Source organism: Vicugna pacos, chromosome 1 (genome assembly GCF_048564905.1).
Source record: "Vicugna pacos chromosome 1, VicPac4, whole genome shotgun sequence".
Lineage (NCBI taxonomy): Eukaryota > Metazoa > Chordata > Mammalia > Artiodactyla > Camelidae > Vicugna > Vicugna pacos.
This window is the reverse complement of record NC_132987.1, coordinates 67,075,057-67,098,080: the sequence shown is the minus strand read 5'-3', so window position 1 is coordinate 67,098,080 and position 23,024 is coordinate 67,075,057. Positions and strand designations below refer to the sequence as shown.

Genomic DNA, 23,024 nt, shown 5'->3' with positions numbered 1-23,024 from the left:
AATGTTTGGTACTATATACAGCACAAAATGGAAAAGAAAGGGAAATCTTACAGAGTGAGTTCTAGAAGCAAGTAGATGCTTCAGCTTAGCATGTGAATAGAAATAAATTATTTACAGAAGCATATGTTCTCAAAGAATGTGGTGCAGTAAAAGTGTCTTTTATTGTTTTATTTAAAAGTTCCTCTTAAAAATTTTGGAAAATATTTTCAGTTTGGTTTTTACTTATTGAAAATACTTCATATCAACACACATTTTCTTTTATATACATATGCTAGAGATAAAAGTATTAGAGAAAAGAAAAATAAAAATTATAAAGATATTTTATAACTTTCTGATAGCTATAATATTGTATGGTTATCCCAGCCCCACTCTGTTATCTAATTGTATTTTGCAATTAACAGAGATGAAAAAATTTGTTTGAAGTTAGTTTTATAAGCTAAATAGAACTGGCTGACCATAGGTAAAGTTGAAAAGAAGGTCACATTTATTTTTGGTGAACTATTTTTTTCCTTACATACTAGTTTTCTCCATCTTTTTATCATAATCCTTTCCCACAGAAACTCATGTAGAATTTTCATGTTACCTTCTACCATTCTGGGCTTGCCACTGTCACATTTCATTTTATGTTGAAAGTGCCTCTTTAATTTCTTAGTGATTTGCGGTCCCACATGCCTATTGGTTAATATGATAAACTAATATAGTCTAATATTCTAGTTGTGGTAATTTAAAGTTTGGGAACCAACTAATAAATGTGAAGATGTTCTTTTGAGTCAGTGAGCATCTTCACCTCTCTCCAAACTCACTGCCTTTCCCTCACCTGACCTCAGCATCTTTAAACTGATTCATTAGTAGTTATAATGGTAAGAATGTACATCCGGAAAAAGGGAAATGGTAGAATAGTAATTGTTGGATGAGATATTTGGGGCCAGGAAAGGCTTTTTCTCTCTGTCAAATTACACTGTATATAATCCCCATGAAGCCCTGTTCTTTATTGCCTCATTCCTGTGACATTGTGTCATCTTAAAGAACTCAGTCATTCACTTTTTTTCATTTGTAGTGAACCATTCATAATATTTTCTGGTGGCCTGTCCTATGACAAAGCTTGCAGAAGACCAAGTTTAACCATCATGCATGGGAAAGCAATTACAGTGCTTGAAATGGATCATCCTATTGTTGAATTTCTAACTTTATGTGAAACACCCTATCCAAATGGTAAGTAACTAAAATGAAACTAGTAAAGTTGAAAAATCATTTTAGAAATGATAAGTTCCTTATCAAAATTAAGCTTAAATATTTTTAGTTTTGGCAGCTGACATCTACTGTGCTACAATACTGAGCTACAGGTGCTGGAGCAGGTTGTGCAGCTGTACCTACTTGACAAACTGGAAGTAAGACAGATGTAGTGCAGCAGTGCTGGAGTTTCAGGTTCTAATAGCAGGTAAGTGCTTTAAACTTTGATAAGGATGGTGGAAGCTGAGCTGGGAGGGTCCGATAGGGGTCCAGGGTGAAATCACTTGGGGAAACTGAGGTCTCCTAATAGCCTCTCCTAGACCAGCTTCACCCATCCCATTCCTATGCCAATCAAAGTTAAAGCACTTACCTGATATCAGTGATCTGTAACTCTGGTGGTGCTGTATCTGTTTCACATCTGGCTTTGCTTCAGATACAACTGTAGCACCTCTGATTACTCTAGGATTGCTGATGTGTGGTTAGTGACTTATTTCAATTTTGAGAATAATTAGTCAGGAGGGCTTTTGGGAGGAGAGGTGCTTTTATATTTTTATAATCCGTAATATAAAGACTTTTTATAAACATAAAAACCAGTCTATTTATGTGCAAACTGTATAATGAAATCTAATGATAAAATATTTTGAGATCTAAAAATGGAGAGGGGTGAAATATAAAAAGGGACATATGAGTTTGTGATTAAAAAACATAGTTTGTATATATATTACTACATTTTCAAGAGGGAATGTATAGATGTAGGGAAAAGGACATGGGACTTGGAGACAAAGTATTTGGGTTTATGATTTAGCTCAGCCATTTACTAGCTATGTGACCTTGGACAAGTCACTTTATATTTATGGGTTTGATTTATCATTTGTAGAAAGAATATTATAATATTGACCCCACATGATTATTGGAAGATCAAAGGGAATATATTTTGTAAACTATGAAGATATATAAATTATGAGTTTTATTATAAATGTATTAATTTGTTTTAAATTCTTGAGTTTCATATTTAAAAGATGGAATAAAGGGATATGAAATAATCAGTGTGACATTTTATTCCCAGAGTTGTCAGGGACAGACAACTGTGTTATAAATTAATCAACAAATATTTATTGAATGCTTCTATGGCCTCAGTATGACAAGAACTTGTTGAAAATATGGATGAAGTATGAAACTGATCTCTGATGTCAAATCACATAAAATCTGGCCACATAAGGAAGATAATTAGGACTTAAATTAAAAAATATAGCACTTAATTAAGTGCTGAGTTATACGGGTCAGAGTTTAAATAATGTACTAATTTATAGGCTAGTTACATAGTCACTGAAATATTCATGCAAAGCTTCATGGAAAAAGTAGAATTTAGATAGGCCTTGAAGAATGACTTGGGTCTTGAAAAGAATATTGAATAAAGGTTTTAGGAATTGTGAGATTTTGCTAGAGTAAGATCAATTCAGAGAAAAACTGAAAGCCTTTTGGAGGTATTTGGAAATAGGGAACTACAGGAGAATTTTGAGGGAATATTAACTGAAAGAAAGCAATTTTTTTGGTAAAATTTGCCCAAAAGTAGTGTATGGGTTTGAAGAGAGAGATGCTGAAATTTAAACTTCAGATTCCAACTGGGAAGCTTTTGTGATAATGTACATTAAAATAGTCAAGATCTGAAACAGAGTGCTGCTTGTAGGGCTGGAAAGAGGAAAACCCACTGAATTTGGTCAACAATTAGATTAGGGAGTGACATGATAGATGAGAAATAATTTAAGAATAGTGATTTCATATGCAGTAAACAGTTTTTAGAAAGAGAAAAATAAATCTGATTATGAGTCAGTGGAGTTGTTTAGAGAGCAGAAAAAGAGAGGGAAGAGGTCTTTAATATTTATTTATGAATCATCAGAATATAGATGCTCTTTGGAGGTATGAAAATGAATGATAAAGGAACAAAGGAAGAAAAAACAGAGAACCAAAAGCTGAACTTAGGAAAATGCATTCTATTAAAGACCCTCAAAAAAGAAGGTGTGCATGCCAGTAATAGAAACTGAAAATTTGTGGTTGCAAAGATCAAACACTATATGTATGTGTGCTTATAAATTTCTGCCTATCAGTAGAGATGTTAGGATAATTCGTATAATGTTAAACAAATTATAAGTGTACTATAACCAAGTCTAATAACTTCCAAGCCACATGTATGTCTTTGCTTTCCAGAGAAGTGGTAATGAGGCTGGGGTTTTTTATTTGCCAAGAGTTAGGAGAAATAGTTTAACTTTACTCGGTAAAATATAAATGTATTTTATAAACTCTCTAATTAAGACTATAATATGTGAAAGTACCAGAAAAGAATTCCACAGTACACAACAGTATATAATGGAAACTTTCTCACTGCTCTTCCGTACTAACTATAACTAAGTTTCTTATGTTCTCCCCAAGTAAGCCATGCATATGCATATGTGTACTTATTTATGTATATATTCATCATCCTTTTTGTACAAATGACAGCATACTCTTTGTGCTGTTCTGTATCATACTTTTTTCACTTTACAGTATACAGTATTTTGATTGATTCCATATTAGCAAATGCAGAACTTTAATCTCCTATATAGCCAGATAGTGATAAATGTTATGTATATGTTAAACAAACTAAATTTATTAATATTTTTATATTCCTGAATTATTTATGACACCTGACAATTAAGGCTGTTTCTCAAAGAACACAAATGCCTAATCCTCTTATCTCAGGGGGCATTCCCTGAGTAACTAATCAACTATACTCAGAATTTGTTAGTTTCACATCTAGATTTAATTGAATCCGGTCTTCTACAAGTGTCATAAATAATGCATTTCTCTTCAGAGAAGTAGTAGTTATGCTAGAGCTTTTCACCTTGTTGGAGACTAGGGTTGAAAGGCTGAGCCTACTCAAAAATAACCAATCTAATAAAGAAAGTAATACTATTGACATCTATTGAGTACCTACTATAAGCCAGGTTCTGCATTAAACATCTTTATATACATCTAATCTTCATAACAGTCTAAGGTAGTTATTTTGCCATTTCAATGGGTAAAGAAAATGAAAATCAAAAAAGTTAGCTAATTAAGACCAAATTATTAATAAATAATAGACACAAATTGAACCTAACGCTGACTCCAAAGGAAATCTTGTTACTTAGTGGTTATCACAGTTCACCAAGTGCTTCTACAAAGGTGAAACTTTTGCTACCAGTTTTTATTATTTGAAAAGAAACAATAATCTAAAACAGGTATAACTACCTAAAATAATAATTTTTATGACTTTTACTTATTCATGCCAATGTCTCAGCTTTTTTATGTTTGTAGCAACTGCCTCCCAAGCAATGAGTTTCCTAAAGAGCGGTGAGAAAACAAAGAGGAAACTAGTATTATATGGAACCCCAGTGTTCTTCAAACTGAGAAACAGAATAAACAAAAAAAAAAAACCTGGAAGTATTGAAATAACCTTGAAAAAACCTTAAAACAGCTCTAAGAGATAAGGGGAAAGGGGAGAAAGGCCTCAGTTTGAGTAAAGTTCAAGTAGCAAATAGTGTAAGGATTGTATACTAAAGTGTAGATATGCACCCAAACAAGGGCAGCCTCTCAGTTTGGGGGGTTTGTGCTTGTGTTTGTTTTTTTGTTTTTAATTTTTTTCTCATAGCCTGTGACTTATATAAAAATAAATATGAATAGGTTCTACAGCTTCTCATGACTGGGAGTGCTGTGAAGGCAATCTATTTCAGTTTCCTATCCAAGACTTGAATACTCTTGAATACAAAATTCCTGCCAAGTAATTGTTGAGTTTAGGATTGGATACCTCTTAAACTAGCCAGTAGAAACTGCTGCTATAATTAAAATAGCATGGGTTAAATTTTCAGCTCTATAACTGACTAGCTTTGTAAACTTGTGCCGATCTCATAACCTCTTTGGACCTCAGTTTTCTCTATGAAATGGAAAAATGATAGTACCTGCTCTAGCTACTGAGAATCAAATACCATGTATGTAAAATGTTTTTGTAAGTACTTTTTCCTTAAATTGAGCAAACACTGTAACTGTGGCTTTCTTTTGTTAGTCTTTTATTACAGATAGAAAACAATGTCTTCCCTGAGCACTATAACTAAATTAGCACTTCCCCACCAACCACAAGTCATTTCTTATACTATTACCTTTGTTAATTTTTTTCACAGTTTACATTAGTTTCTGAGTTAATCTTACTTATTTACTTGTTCCTTGTTTGTATATCCCTAGAATATAGACCGAGAATAAAGATCTTGTCTATCTTATTCCCCGTTTAGCCTTTGTTCTTAGTTTCTGGACCATATTGAAGGAAGAAAGTAGAGCTGGAGAAAGGGAGGGTTGAATTTTAAGAACTTGAAAATGTTAGGCTATCCTCAGACTCTGCTTTTTTGAGATATATACTCTTGGGCACATAGTAGGCAGTCTGAGTACTGGTTAAATCACATTGAATTGAAAGTAAATTTTTTAGTATAATAAGTGTTGCACTTATAGGGAGGTGACTATGTGTCATAGCTGAGAGAAGCAGAACTATTTCCTTAGTATATCTCTTTGTAGTCATGAAATCAAATCTGAAATGGAAGTTATGGAAGACTAAGGTAAATGTGAGATGGAGGTGACAGACTCTCTCTTTTCAAATAATCTACTATTATCACTACCTCACGATCACTGAGATATATTTAACTCTGTGCTATGCAACTTCTCATTTTGTCCTTGTTCTCTATAATGGTCTTAAACAGTGAGTTTGAGAAACACAACATATATTTTTTAAAAGTGGTCTTTGATACTCCTTACTTTGGCTCATATTTTGATCTTCTCAAGTCATTTAAATAACATTTGTACAGGAGATAAAGGAAATGCCAGCTTGGTGATTTTATAAAATATGAAGTCTGAAAATGTTTCCCTTTTTCCTTCCTACTTATAGAATTTCAAGAACCCTATGCCGTTGCAGTACTTCTGGAGAAAGATCTCATTGTAGTTGATCTGACACAAAGCAAGTAAGTTATCCATGTTCAGAGTAACACTATTTTTAAACTCTGTTTATTGCAGTTAAAACATAGTAGGACATCATAAATAATTGGCATTATAATTTTTTTTTTGAGATTTAAAAAAAAATTTTTTTTTATTGAAGTGTAGTTGATTTACAATGTTAGTTTCAGGTGTATAACAAAAGCAATTCAGTTATACATATACACATATATTGTCAGATTAATTTCCATTATAGCTTATTACAAGACATCAAATATAGTTCCCTGTGCTATACAGTAGGTCCTTGTTGTTTACCTATTTTATATATAGTAGTGTGTGTCTGTTAATCCCAAACTCCTAATTTATCCCTCCCCACTAGCATTAGAATTCTTTAGATGGTAAATATTCTTTATGTGGAATATTGTTTTGGTAGAATTACAGAAGTGTAATTTGGCTCAATAATGAAAACTAAACTAAGAGAGGTTAGGGGACACTGAGAGAATTGTAAGATATTTTAAAGGCAACATCTAAAGTTTAAAAAGATTCATTTGGAAATCCAGAACACATAAAATGGATCACCTTTCTACTATTTCCGTAAGCAAAAATAATTGTTATGAAAACTTGTAGAATGTACTATCTGGCCATCTCCTAACTATTGACTAAAGGAGAATGGCACATAATAAATGTATTATTGGACTACCGCAGCAGACAATATAGAAGAGCAGGATCTTGAGGGCAGAAAAGATGGAGGTCATCTTTTACTTTCTTTCCTTTTTTATTATTTTGTTGGCAGTGGGAACGAATAGAAAATATTGTTGTTAGAGTAGTGCTCTCTACTACTTTACATGGACTATAAAGGTAGACTTTAAATTGATGAACATTGTCTTCCTGCTACACATTTTCATTATCAATGATGATAGGCATGAAACTCTTTTCCTCTTATCCTATGCTCTACACCCAGTAATCTTTTTTTAGCCCCTTATATTTTCAGAGCTTTTGTACATTTGCTGTTTTCTGCATGGAATAATCTTCCCTCCCTTTTTCTCCTTATTAACATCTATAAGAATCACAACTCACTTATTTCCTCATTTAAAAAAACTTTTATTATCTATATAATTTAGTCAAATATCCTATTAAGTGCTACCTTAGCTCCATGTTCCTCTCCTTCATTGACACATGAAATTTTCCATTTGTTATTGTTTTAAAGATTATCTCCCTACTTGACTGTAGGCCTCATGAAAGAGGAGCTTTGTCACCACAAAAAGTAGGTTCTCAATAAAGTTTTGTTGGGTGAAGTACAGTCTGAACTTTACTTTCCATGTAGTTTGTGAATGTAAGAGCCAAAGTTGGTCTTTGTGATAATTTACAGCATGTAATATTTCAATATTTGGAAAGGGAATAGTGTTGGGGCCATAATATCACCATAACTGAATTCTGCCTGACTGCTCTATTTATCGCCATTAAACTTGATTAAATTTTATGTACATGTGGATTTATGCCTCTTCCTCTAATTTCTAATATAGGTTTTATTAAAATGAACTCTTCTAATTTCATTGATACTACATTCTCCCTTCTGTGCCATATTTTTTGGTTCCTCATACCTTGTCTAATTGTCTAACATCCTCCAAGTCCTACTATATTTTAATACTCAAGTTCTTTGGTATACACATTTATTCTTTTTAAACTTTTTTATTGTGGTAGTATATATGTAACATAAAAGCTACTATTTTGATACATTAATTCTTATGCTTTTTATTACTTTTATAAGTATGTGAATTGACATTTTGTTTGCAGTTTTTATCTAACTTTTTGCCTTCTTCAGCACCATTTTTAAAATTATGTGACATTCCCATTTCATTGCCTATTACAAGTTTAATGTCAAAAACTGAATATGTTTTCCCTTCAAATAGTTACCTTTTAGCCATGTTTCATGTTAACAATTAAATAAAAGATTTGTATTTCCTTACTTCTTTTCTCTTTAATCCTCTACATGGAAGCAAGCATTAGGGCTTACAGATTTTTCCTCTTCTTGGTTTCTTGGGTTTTTATCTTTGTTTACATTTCTACAAAAACCAGTTTACACTTCTATATATAAATTCCCATAATACATTTTTAGTTATTATTTCTTTCTTAAATACCTTTTTTGTACTCTTTGCTGATATAATAAAATAATTTTCCCCAAACATTTTCACAATATTGTTCACCTTCTCAGGAGTCTATCATTGTAAACTCTTGCTATTATCAAATCCCAGGTTATAGATTTGATCTTTAAGGTGATGCATTTATTTTTCTTCTAATTCTTAAATCTCAGAAATGTTACTTTCTAATCTGAAACAGGGAATCTGTGATTCATTCAGTTTAACCTACTTGCTGTATAATAAACATAACTTTCTTCTTTCCACATAATTTTGCTCTCAATACTATTCTTATCTGGGAAACCATTTCAGATTGGAGGGAATAGAGCCCGTCAACACATGCACACACAAAAACGGACACCTCATACTCTCTCTGGAGTTTGAATTCAGTTTCTAATTTAGCTCCTATAACATGGGGGAAATTATTTTGAATAGCCCTACTTCCCCCCTGCCGAAAGCATGTTGTATCAGAAGTAATGTGATCACACAGATCTAGAATAGATGCAGCATAGACTAATACTCAGTTCCCTCCACTAGAGTGCCTGGTACCTCTAATACATAAGAAATGCAGAATATATTGTGGTTCAAAGAATTCTTAATTTGGTTCTATAGTGACACCCCTTTTTGAAATGATAGTAGGCTTAAGAATATGAAATTTACTACATCCATAAGTCTGCATTCTCTATGTTCTCTAGTTTACATAGGAAATGATATTAAACATCCATAATCACATACCTACATAGCACACACATCTTTCAATTACTCCTTATAAAAGAACAAAACCAAAATGTTTGCCTACATATTACCTTCCTTGGGAAACATGTAAAATTTACTAAGACATTTTAATACTTAGAAGTATATTATATAAATATTTAGATAAAATTGTACATAAATAAAGTACCTAGATGATACATTTTAATAAACTGACTTGCTGCATGTTTTCAGTTTAATGTAATTTAATCTAACCATAGTAACAAAGTGATATCAGTGTGGAATTTTGGAATTATGGAAAGAAAATGAATTTGTTCAACTAAAATTCTACAAGTATTCATATTACATTTTGTAGACAGATTTTTTAAAGAATTCTTGTTCATATGATCTTTGTTTTATAATGCCTAAAAATAATTCAGTGAAATGTATAATTAATATTTAGGAGATTTTAGGGTTTGTTTTATAAAAGTTATTTCATTTTTATATATTATAAAATGACACTAATGTATTATCTTTCTATAGCTTTCCAATCTTTGAAAATCCATATCCCATGGACATTCATGAATCACCAGTTACATGTACAGCATACTTTGCTGATTGCCCACCAGATTTGATTCTAGTGCTCTACTCTATAGGAGTCAAGCATAAAAAACAAGGATACAGTAATAAGGTAAGAGCAACAATTAGAAATGTTCCCTTGTATTCATATTTATATCATATGATCATGGTTTTTCTGCTATTTTATTTTCTGACTTTCCATAGAAGACTTGAGCTAAATTCTTTTGAAGTCATAAGCTGACACCTGTAAAACACACAGTTTCTGAAGTTCTAATTCCTAAATTCTACATAGCTTTAAGTCTACAAGAATATGTTTCTTATATAATAAGTATATAATTATAGACTAAGATATACTTACCTATCATGTATATTTATATACTAAGTATATATTTAAGCTAACATATGTTTGAATCATAAGATGTTACTTTAAATTATTTTAGATGAAGAAGAGTGTTTTAAGAAATTCAAAAGTCAACTCTCTAGTTAATTCTTATCAATCAGTGGTTAATAACACATAATTATCAAAAGTCATTTGATAACCTTTTAGAATTCCATTTTGTTATTTTTAACTACAGGATTCAAATATTTGCAATTGTAAGAGACCTCTCCTTCCCCATTACAGTTTCTATTATTTGCACAGGACTGTTGGGATGGACAATTCCAGGGGCATAATTTACATAGTTTTGTGTTAAATGGCACCACAATAGTTTGATAGTACATAGACTATGTGGAAGATGTAGCAACACTGTATTTGTATGAGTAAAGACACTTCTTTGCATTTTTATAAGAATGATAATATTTGTTAAAATCTATAATTTTAAAGTATATAAAATTGCATATTAGGAATTGCTTGTTCAATGAAAGAATTAAAAGATAGCTACATGCTTCTTTCTTTATTACTTAACAGCTATTTCCTTTTAAGTGAAACTTTTACCATTACTCAAAAATTTTTTATTTTAAATTTCTAAGTTATTTAAATTAAAAAAAATAAACCTATAAATTGTTCTTTGATGATCTGTTTAGGAGTGGCCAATCAGTGGAGGAACTTGGAACCTTGGAACACAAACATATCCAGAAATTATCATTACTGGGTAAGTGGGATGTGATTAGTGAGTTTATCAATTTATCAACAAAAAGATTTCACTGAATTTTCACACTTTCCCATAATTGTGCTCTAGGAATTCTGACAGTTTAAATAAAAATATAAGACATAACTTCTATCCAAAGATTATAACCTTTATAGAAGATAGAATCAAACTGTTGAAAACATAGACATATAACAAAAATTGAAAAGTGTAGATTATAAGAGCAGAAGAAAGTCAAAGAGAGAAAAATCAAGAGAGATTAGTCAAGGAAGAATTCCTATAGAAGTAATAGACTGTTAACCTTAGAAAGGCCCTACCAATGGCTCTTGATTCTGTCCAAATCTAGAAATCAGTGCTCTATATCCCCATCAGGTGGTTATTTGAAGTGTGCTTCAAAACTTATAGCACCAGAAAAGTTACTTCCAATAGCAACCCAATTCATGCTCTAATGTTAGGAATGAAAATAGAAACATAGCAACAGCTAAAAATGAGATTTAAAAGATAGTAAGGGGTTTTGCTTATGGGATATGGAATAGATGTACTTTTCCCTATTCTTTCCACTAAGTACAACTGAAAACCCTGTATATTATATACTAAACAAACACATTATGACTGGAAAAAATGGAGAGAATTCAGACTGGCTAGGACCCCAAAGACCTAAGTAATGATGATGAGTTTCCTGGGTTTTCTTTTTGCCTCATATATACCAGAATTGGAGTTGAAGAAGCTAGCAAACTGGAACTGCCAACAGGCACAAGCCTAAAAAGCCCAACAAAAGCTGGCTTTCTCTAGTAAAAAGATGAGGAAAGATTATTTTCCAAGACAGAAAATAATCTTTCTACTTTAGCTAACCACTGAAGAAAAGAACTGTGGCCCGACCCCAACCCACTTCATCAAAGGTTGAGTGAGGAGCCTGGACTTTTATCCTCATCAAGCCATAGCAAAGTGCCTCCACTCACCCACGAGGGGAGTCAGTCTCTGGCACTAAGCAAAGGCCGAGTAGGGAGCTAGGACTTTTAACCCTACTGGGTGGTAATGAAACTCATTACCTATGGTGACAGAAATCATGTGAGGAGCCAGAATTCCCCCACTGCCCAGCACTAATGAGGAACCGCACATCCTCCCTGTTTTGTGTCAATGGAAGTCCAGTGAGGAAGGAAGGAAGAAAAAGAACAGGGCTGAAAAATTCATAAGAGAATAATTACTGAAAACTTCCCAAATTTGGCAAAAGGCATGAACCTAGATATTGCAGAAGCTAAGTGAACCACAACACATTCACAACAAGAAACATCATAGTCAAACTTCTGAATATTAAACACCAAGGAAAAAAATTATGAAAATAGCAAAAGAGAAATGATACCTTACCAAGGGGTAAAACCAGCTCGAATGATGGCAGATATCTCATTGGGAACCATGGAGGCCAGAAGGAAACCTGCATTTTTTTCAAGTGCTGAAAGAAAAGAACTGACAAGCTAGAATCCTATACCCAGCAAGAATATCAAAAATTAAGTAGAAATTAATACACTCTCAGATGAAGGAAACTAAAAACTTGTCAAAATCAGACCTACCCTAAAAGAGTGGCTAAAGGAAGTTCTCTGAACTGAAAGCAAATGATAAAAGAAAGAACCTCGGAATATCAGGAAGAACACAGTAAGCTAAAATATGGGTAAATACAGTAGGCTTTCTTTCTCTTGAGTTTTTAAAATTATATTTGATGATTGAAGGAAATTTTAGTTACATCATTTGATGTGGTTCTACATATGTATAAAGGAAATATTTAAGGCAATTATAAATGGGAGAGGGTAAACTGATATAAAGGAAGGTAAGTTTTTTTACTTCCCTCAAAATAATACTATGATAACACCAGTAGACTGAGACAAGTTTTGAATATACAGTACAATACTTAAAGCAATCCTGTATTTAAAAAAAAAACTGATGCCAAGAGATATACTCAAAAACATTATGTACTGAAATAATTTAATTAACCCATAATTGGCAAAAAAAAAAGTGACAAAAAAATGGAAAAAGTGTCAAAAAAACGACAGGCTTAATGTAATCATCGAAATGTTAAGGCTTAAATGTAAATAGTCTAAATACATCAATTTAAATGCACCAATTGGCAGAGTGGATTAAAATTATGACCCAACTGTATGCCATCAACAGTACACTCACTTCAAATATAACAGTATAGTCAGGTTAAGAAAAAAAAAGACAGGAAAATGTAATAGAATCAATGGAGAGTGACATCAGCAAGACATCCGAATAAGTAGCCCCAGACCTTGTTCTCCCACATACACACTAATGTAACAACAATATATGATCCAAACAACGTTATGAAAACTCCATAAACCAGTTAGGAAATCACAGTACCTCAGGGAAGCTGAAAACCAAGAATAGCCATACTGAAATGGGTAAAAACAGCCATTTTAACTCTGTCACCTCCTCCCCCAAATTGGCACAGCTCATATTCAGGAATCTTCTCTCATGAGAAACTAGTTTTTAATCTCACCTGAGTTAGAGTACTGGTGGGAACTAGATGCCTGGGGGCTGCAGAGAACAAGAGAGCTCAATGGCTTTTTGAACTGACAAGAAACTTGCAGTACTATAGAAATACAATAGAATGAGCAAGAAAATGTAAGCTCATGAAAAAGAAACCAGCAAATCTCTCTTATTGGGAAATTACACATACAATCCCTGAGAAGGTGCATCCCCATTGAAGGTTTGAGAAGCCCCTAGGATTTCTACTTAGGGTCTTCCCCTGTGTAAAGCTAGTTCATAGCAGGTGGCTGTATTTTCAAATGCTAAATTCACAACAAAAAATAACGAGGCACACAAAGAAACAGGCAAGTGTGGCCCAATCAAAGGAATAAGATAAACCTCTAGAAACTAACCCTAAAGAATTGGATATCTGTGAATTACCTGACAAACAATTCAAAATAGTTAACTTAAAGAAGCTTAATGTATAACAAGAGAACACAGACTGTTCAATGTATAAGAGACACAGATAGTTATACAAAATCTGGAAAATGATGCATGAATGAAATGAGACTATCCACAAAGACATAGAAACTATTAAAAAAGAATCAGAAATAAATTATTAAGCAGAAGAATAAGATTTTACTAGCAGGGATCAGCAGTAGACAAGAACCAGCAAACTTGAAGATAGGTAATATGAAATTATCAAGATAGAGGAATAAAATAAAAAAGAACAAAAAAGAGAGAAGAATGCCCAAAGTACTTATGGGATACCATCAAGCATACCAACATAGGCATTATGGAAGTCCCAGAAAAAGAGAGAGAATAGGGCAGAAAACTTATTTGAAGAAATGTTTGCTGAAACCTTCTCAAATCTGAGGAAGTAAATGGATATTCATATCCATTGGATATGTATCAGAATACTTCAGTGAGGATGAACCCAAAGAGGCTCACACTGAGACATATTATAATCAAATTGTCAAAGACAAGGAAACAATCTTGAAAGTAGCAACAGAAAAGCTACTTGTTACAGAAGATTATCATTGGATTTCTCAGCAGAAACATTACAGGCTAGAAGGGAAGTAGGATAATATATTTAAAGTACATAAAGAAAAAAAAGCCAGCCATGAATACTATACCTGGAAAACTATACTTCAAAAATGAAGGAAAAATAAAGATCTTCCAAGATAAACAAAAACTGAGATCATTTATTACAACTACATCTACCTCACAAGAATTGCTAAAGGGAGTCCTTTGAGTTGAAACAAATGAATACTAGAAACAAATGACAACAAATGAAACAAATGACAACAAAATGAAAGCATATGAAAATATAAAGCTCTCGATAAAAGTTAAATACATAGACAAAAGCAGAATCCTGTAACACTAAAGTGCTGGTGCGTGAACTACTTTAAATTCAGATGTAGAATTGAAAAGATAAAGGCTATAACTTAACTGTGTTAATGGTTATAAAATATTAAAAGATACAATTTACAACAGCAGCAACATAAGATAAAGGGGGAGATAAAGGAGTAGGATTTTTGTATGTAATTGAAGTTGTTATCACTTCAAAGTAGATTGGTATAACTGTTTTATATATTACACATGGTAACTACAAAGAAAATACCTATAGAATATGAACAAAAGAAAGTAAGAAAGAAATCAAAGCATTTCACTACAAAAAAAGTCAATGAAACAACAAGGCATCAAGAGAGGAAAAAAGGAACAAAATAAATAAAAGGTAGGAAACAGTTCTTAAATGGCAATGCTAAGTCCTTACATATCAGTAATTTCTTTAAATATAAATGAATTACACTCCCAAATCAAAATACATAGAGTGGAAGAATGGATCCACTATATGCTGTCTACATGAGACTCACTTTAGATATAAGGATGTATGTAGCCTGAAAATGAAAGGATAGCTAAAGATATTCCATGCAAATGCTAACCAAAAAGAGATCTGGGGTGACTATACTTATACAAAATAGACTTTAAGCCAAAAACTGTCATAAGAGACAAAGAAGGACATTATATAATGATAAAAGTCAATTCACCAGAAAGAAATTATAAATACATATGCATCTAACAACAGAGCCCTCAAATATATAAATCAGACGTTGATAGAATCAAAGGAAGAAATAGGCAGTAAAGCAAAAATAGTAGGAGTTTCAAATACCTCACTTTTAATGAATAGATCTAATAAACAAAATCACACAGAGAGAAGTTCAATAAGGAAACAGAGGATTTAAACAACACTATAGAACTATTGGACCTAACAGACATATACAGAACACTCTACCCAACAACAACATAATACACATTCTTCTCAAGTACACATGAAACATTCTCCAGGATAAATCACATGTTAGGCCATAAAACAAGTCTTAAAATTTTTAAGGAGATTGAAATTGTAGCAAGCATCTTTTACAACTAAGTTGTAAAAAACAATTATATGTTGAAATGAAACTAGGAATGAATAGCAAAAGGAAGACTGGAAAATCCACAAATCTGTGGAAATTAAGCAATACCCTTTTGAACAACCAGTGGATTAAAGAAGAAATCACAAGGAAGTTGGAAAATATCTTGAGCCAAATGATAATGAAAATACAACATACCAAACTTAGGGGATGTAACACAAACACTACTAAGAGGTTTACAAGTAAAACTCTAAGAAATTTATAGTAGTAAATGTCAACAATAAAAGAAGGATCTCAAATCGATACCTCAAGGGATTAGAAAAAGAAGAAAAAACTAAACCCAAAGTTAGCAGGAGGAAAGAAATAACAAAGCTTAGAACAGAAATAAAAACAAAACAGAGTAGAAAAATATTAAAGTTTTTTTAAAGATCAACAAAATTGACAAACTCTTAGCTAGACTAAGAAAAAAACAACTCAACAAATATCAGAAATGAAAGAGGAGACATTACAATTGATGCTACAGAAATAAATGTTCATAAGAGACTACTCTGAACAATTATATGCCAAGAAACTGGATAACTTGAAATAAATGGATAAACCTACTTAGACTGAATCATGAAGAAATAAAAAATATCTGAACAGACCTATAGTCACTAAAAAGATTTAACAAATAATTTAAAAACTCCCAAAAAAGATAAGCCCAAGAGTAGAGGACTTCACTGAAGAATTCTACGTAACATTTAAATAATTAACCTTAATTCTTTTTAAACTATTCCCAAAAATTGAGTGAACAATTCCAGACTCTTTCTATGAGACCAGCATTACTCTAATGCCATAATCAGACAAAGATACTACCAGAAAAAATTACAGAGCAATATCCCCAATGACTATCATTGTAAAAATCTTCAACAAAATACTGGTAAACCAAATTCTACTATACATTAAAAGGATAATACATTATGACTAAGTGAGTTGCATCCTTAGAATATAAGGATGGTCAACAGATGAAAATCAATCAGTGTGATAAACCACATTAACAGAATGAAGGACAAAAGCCATATGAGCATCTCAGATGGTGCAGAAAGAGCTTTTGACAAATTCAGTATTTTTTCATGATAACATTCAACAAGCTAGTAATAGAAGGAAATTACTACAACATAATAAAGTGTCATATATGAAAAGCACAGAGCTGACATAATACTCAATGGTGAAAAGCTGAAAGTTTCCCTTCTAAGATAAGAAACAAAAGATGGATGCCCACTCTCACAACTTATATTCAGCATAATACTGGAAGACCTAGCTAGAGAAATAAGTAAAAATAAATAAATAAATAAAAGACATCAAATCAGAATAGAAGAATTAAAATTATCTCTGTAGATGACATGATCTTGTATGTAGAAAAGACATAAGTTTCCACACACACACAAAATTTAGAACTAATAAGAAATTCAGCAAATTTGCAGGATATAAAAATGAACATACAAAGTCAGTTCTATTTCTGTTCACTAACAATGAACAATCTGAAAGGAAATTAATTAAAGAATCCTGTTTACAACAGCATCAAAAGGAATAAAATATTTAGGAATAAACATAATCAAGGAAGCAAACCTCTTTAATGATGAAAACTATAAAATACTGTTAAAGAAATTAAGGAAAACACAAATAAATGGAAAGATATCACATGTTCATGGATCGGAAAACTTAATATTAAAATGTCCATACTACCTAAAGCAATCTACAGACTCAATGCAAATCCTTATGAAAATCTCAATGAAATTTTTGGCAGAAGAAGAAAAAAAATCTTAAAATTAATACAGGATCTCAAAGGACCTCAAATATTCAAAATAATCCTGAGAAAGAAAGATAGAGCTAGAGCCCTCACAATTCCTGATTTCAAAACATGATCCAAAGCTAATCAAGACATATTAAAAAGTAACCAAAATGATATGGTACTGTCATAAAGACAGAGATAAAGACCAATGGAACAGAGTAAATAAGTTGTCATAAATCAGTTGTCACTGATATAGTCAAAATTTTCATAAAGGTGCCAAGTCTATACAATGAGGAAAGGATAGCCTCTTTAACAACTAATGCTGGGAAGACAGTATTTGCACATATAAAATAATGAAATAGGACCCTTACCTTATGCCATACACAAAATCAACTGAAAATGGAAAGACCTAAATGTATGACCTAAAACTATAAAACTCAACAGTTTAAGGATCAATTTTGTAATATCTATGATAACCACTAAAATAACAGTATAAGAATATAATACTCAAAAACTAGTGAAATAGAATATTTTAATGTAATTAATCCTTAAAAGGACAGAAAGGGTAAAGAAAGACAGAATAGATTAGATGAATAGAATATAACTGCGAGGTTGGTAGATTTAAATACATATGTATCAGTAATTACACTAAGTATAATTTGATTGAATTCTCCAATGATAAGGCAATGACTGTCAGTAGAGATAGAAAAATAAAACCAAACTCTATGCTGCTTTGAAAGTAAATATATGAAAAATTGTAACATGTAAACAATTTAAAATTTTGATATAGCTCTAATTACATCAGTAAAGTAGTTTTCAATTGTTGCATTCAAAATCACCACAAACTTAGCAACTTAAAACACATTTATTAACTCACAGCTCTATAGGTCAGGCACTGCATGGTTGAGATGCTCAATGTACCACAAAACTGAAATCAAGCAGTCAGCCAGGCTGAGTTGTCATCTGGAGGCTCTGATGGAAAATCTGCTTTCAGATTCATTCTTTTTGATGGAAGAATTAAGTTCCTTGTGGTTGTAGGACTGAGCTCCCAATTTCCTTATTAGTTTTTAGGTGGGCCATCTTAGCTACCAGAGGCTGGCTACATTCCATGCCATGTAACCTCTTCTTCCTTGAAGCCAGTAAAAATGCATCAAGTACTGCTCATGCTTCAAATTTCAAATGTTTTTCCTCTTTGAACTCTAGATCTATATTTATAGGTTTCATAGGATCAGGTCAAGTTCACCCGAATTGTACCCCTTTCTTAAAATCAACATAATGTAACAATTGTGTGAGTGATATATTCTTTATTATATTCACAGTCCCAGAGAATATACAGGATTATCCCACGAGGTGGGAATCCTGGGGAAATTCTGCCTACCACAGTAAACTTTAAAGTAAGAAGCATTATCAAAGGCAAAAAGAACTATTTCAAAATAATGAAAGGATGAATCCATAAGGATTTTGAGTTCAGTGCTTCAAAATACATAAAGAGATAAGACAGTTCTACAATAACTGGGAGAAAATATTACAAACCTCTCTCTGTAACAGATTTAAAATCAGAGGAAAACAATTCTTAACAATAAAGAAAGTTTTGAACAGCAGGATTAATAAGTCTGACTTAACTGACATATTTAGAACTCAACAACTCAAGAATTTCCATTCTTTTTAAGTGCACATGGGACACACAAAATTGGCCACATGAAGAACCATAATATAAGTACCCGTAAATATCAAAGGATTGTAATCATATTATATAAGATGTTCTCTGACCACAGGGGAATTAAATTAGAAACAATGACAAAAATATGTAAAGAAAATTTACAATTTTTCAAAATTAAGCAATCTATTCCCAACAAACTTAGTGGTTAATGAAGAAATCACAATAGAAAAATTTTAAATATCACAAACAGAAAGATAGTGAAAATGTATCATAAAATGTGGATACATCTAAATCTATGTTTAGAGGTAAACTTATACCCATGTTATATGCTTGTATAAATTAATATAAACTCTGACCCATGTATGTTAATAAGAAGACTCACACTTAATGATCTTATTATATATCTTAAGAAGTTAAAAAGAATAGCAAAGTTATTCCCAAAAAAGTAAAAAAGAAAATAATAATGCTAAAACAAAATTTAGTGAAATAAAAATGTACAATAGCAAAGATTGATAAAACTAAAGTTGGTTTATGGAAATAAATAAAGCTGCTGAAGGTGTGCAGGATTGTCAAGAAAGTAGAAGAAACACACTGGAACAATCACAGATATGTGGAAATTAAGCAACATACTTTTAACCAATGGACCAAATAAGAAATTACAAGGGAAATTAGAAAATATTTTGAGATTAGTAAAAAGAAAAATAAAATTAATGGTAAGGAGATAGAGGGAAAACAGTACTCAGAGGAAAATTTATATCTGTAATCACCTACATTTAAGGAAGAAGAAATTTCAATAACCTATCTTTACACCTTAAGGAACTAGAAAAAAAAACAAATGCTAACAGATGTAAACAGTAGCAAAAATTTGAGCAGAGATAAACCAGAGGATAGAAAAACAATAAAGGAACTCAGTGATACCAAAAATTGGTTCTTTGAAAAGATCAATAGAATTGACAAACCTTTAGTTAGAGTCACTCAGGAAAAAGGAAAGAAGACTCAATTATTAAAATCAGAATGAAAAGTGAATGTAATACTATCAATCTTACAAAAGTAAAAAGGATTATAAGAGAATACTGTGAACAGTTGTATGCCAACAAAGTAAATAACCTAAATGAAATGTAAAAATTCAGAAATGTAAGTGAACTATCAAAACTGACTCAAGAAGAAATAGATAATCCAAACAGACATAACTAGTGAGGAGATTAAATCAGTAATTAAAACCTTTCATCAAAGAAAAGGTTTGGCTCTTTCTTTGGACCAGTTGGCTTCGTGATGAGTTCTATCAATCATTTAAAAAACTAACAACAAATGCTTTTCAACTTTTCCATAAAATAGAGGGGGGAATGTCCTAACTAATTCTCTGAGACATTATCCTAATACAAAACTAGAGAAAGATATTGTATGAAAAGACAATTGCAACAGTATCCCTTATAAATATAGATTCAAGTATATTAACCAAAATACAGCAAACTGAATCTAGTAACATATAAAAAAAGATTATAAACAATGGTCAAGTGGGGTTTATGGTAGGAATACAAGAGTGTTTCAACATATAAAGATCAATTTAATACCCACAAAAAACACATAGTCATCTCATGAATAAAAAAGCATTTGATAAAATTGAACACCGCTTTCCTGATTTAAAACCACAACAACAGCAGCACTCAGAAAAGTAGGAGTAGAGTGGAACTACCTTAACTTGAAGGGCATTTTGCTAAACTCATAGCTAATGTCATATTCAATGGTAAAAGACTAAAAGCTTTCCCTACGAGATCAGGAACAAGACAGGAATTTCTGCTTTTGCTACTTTTGTTTCATATTGAACTGGAAATTCTAGCTAGAGGAGTGAGGCAAGAAAAATAAATGAAAGGCATCCACAATGGAAAGGAAGAAGTAAAACTCTCTATTTGCAGATAACATGATTTCATATATATATATATATGTGTGTGTGTGTGTGTGTGTGTGTGTGTGTGTTTCTATATACTAACAATAAACAATCTGCAAAGGAAATAAAGCAGTTTTATTAGCATCAAAAAATAAAATACTTATAAATAAATTTAACCAGAGAGATGAAAGGCTAGAAAGTACAAAACTTTGCTAAAAGAAATTAGATAATACACAAATAAATGGAATCATCTCATGCTTATAAGTTGGAAGACTTAATATTGTTAAAATGACAATTTCTCAAAGTGGTGTACAGATTCACTATAATTTCTGTCAAAATCCCAAGGACCTTTTTGCAGAAATGAAAAAAGTTTCTCATGGATTAGAAAAAATACTAACAGATATTTTGTGAAGCCAAAGTAAGAATAGATAAAGTAAGGCATACAAAGAAATAAGAAAATATGGCCTATTCAAAGGAAATAAACCAATGGAAAATATCTCAGAACAAGATCAAATGGCACATCTACTAGACAAAACCTTTAAAACAGCTGTCTTAAAGATGCTTAAGAGCTAAAGGAAGATATGGAGAAAGTCAAGAAAAAGATGTATGAACAAAATGGAAATAATCAAAAACAGAAAACTGAAAAATAAGCCAAAAAGAAATTCTATAGCTAAAATGTACAGTAACTGAAATGCATAATTCACTGCAAGAATCCAAAGGCAGATATGAACAGGCAGAAGAAAGAATCAATGAACTTGAAGACAGGATAATAGAAAGTATTGAGTCTAAGGAACAGAAAGAAAAAGAAGAGTGGTAAACAGAATGTAAGGGACTTCTTGATGCCATCAAACAAACTAAAATATGCATTGTGGCAGTTCCAAAAGAAGGAGAGAGAGAGAAGGGGGCTGAGAGATTATTTGAAGAAATAAAGCCCCAAACTTCCTGAGTTTAGTAAGACATGAATCCAAGAAGCTCAGTGAATCCCAAGTATAATGAACTCAAAGATATACACACTGAGATTTACTACAATAAAACTGTCAAAAGGCAAAGCAAAACAGAGAATCATGAAAGCAGCAGGAGAGGAGTGACTCATCACATGCAAGGAATCAATAATATTACCAGAATATTTCTCTTTAGAAACTTCAGAAGCCAGAAGGCAATAGGCTGGTATATTCAAAGAGCTAAAAGAAAAACTGTCAACTAATAACCTTATATCCAGCAAAACTGTCCTTCAAAAGTTAGGGAGAAATTAAGACATTCCTAGATAAACAAAAGCTGAGGGAATGCATTGCCACTGGTCCTCCTCTGCAAAAATGCTGCAGGTTGAAATGAAAGTATACTAGACAGTAATTTAAAGCCATATGAAGAAATGAAGATCTCAGGGAAAAAAAATCTGATAAAGTGGACTTTCTGGACAAAACATTCCAAGATAAAGTAGATCACTATCATATTAAAAGTTTCAGTTTTTTTGCACAGCAAAGGAAACCATAAGCAAAACAAAATGACAACCTATGGAATGAGAGAAAATATTTGCAAAAGATGAAACTGACAAGGGCTTGATTTCCAGAATATATAAACAGCTCATATGACCTAATAAGAAAAAAACAAACAACTCAATCCAAAAATGGGCAGAAGACCTAAACAAGCAATTCTCCAGTGAAGAAATACAAATGCTCAGTGGGCACATGAAAAAATGCTCAATATCACTAATTATCAGGGAAATGCAAATCAAAACTACAATGAGGTATCACCTCACACCAGTCAGAATGGCCATCATTCAAAAGTCCACAAATGACAAATGCTGGAGACGGTGTGGAGAATCCAGTTTGGTGTAGCCATTATGGAAAACAGGGTGATTCCTCAAAAGACTAAAAATAGACTTACCATATGACCCAGAAGTCCCACTCCTATGTGTATATCCAGAGGGAACCCTTATTCAAAAAGACCTGTACCTCAACATTCATAGCAGCATTATTTACAGTAGCCAAGACATGAAAACAACCTAAATGTCCATCAACAGAAGACTGGATAAAAAAGTTGTGGTATAGTTATACAATGGAATACTACTCAGCCATAAAAATGATAAAATAATGCATTTGTAGCAACATGGA

The 23,024-nt window shown here is 32.0% G+C and overlaps 1 protein-coding gene across 1 annotated transcript in view; it reads left to right on the top strand.

Moving 5' to 3' along the window:
* The window catches only part of STXBP5L (syntaxin binding protein 5L), a 288,793-nt gene that overhangs the window by 156,619 nt on the left and 109,150 nt on the right, over window positions 1-23,024 (top strand). The window contains exons 11-14 of the mRNA XM_031680678.2: window positions 1,058-1,212; window positions 6,173-6,245; window positions 9,585-9,732; window positions 10,644-10,711. Coding sequence (XP_031536538.1) covers window positions 1,058-1,212; window positions 6,173-6,245; window positions 9,585-9,732; window positions 10,644-10,711 — 444 coding nt within the window. The remainder of the gene's footprint in view (window positions 1-1,057; window positions 1,213-6,172; window positions 6,246-9,584; window positions 9,733-10,643; window positions 10,712-23,024) is intronic.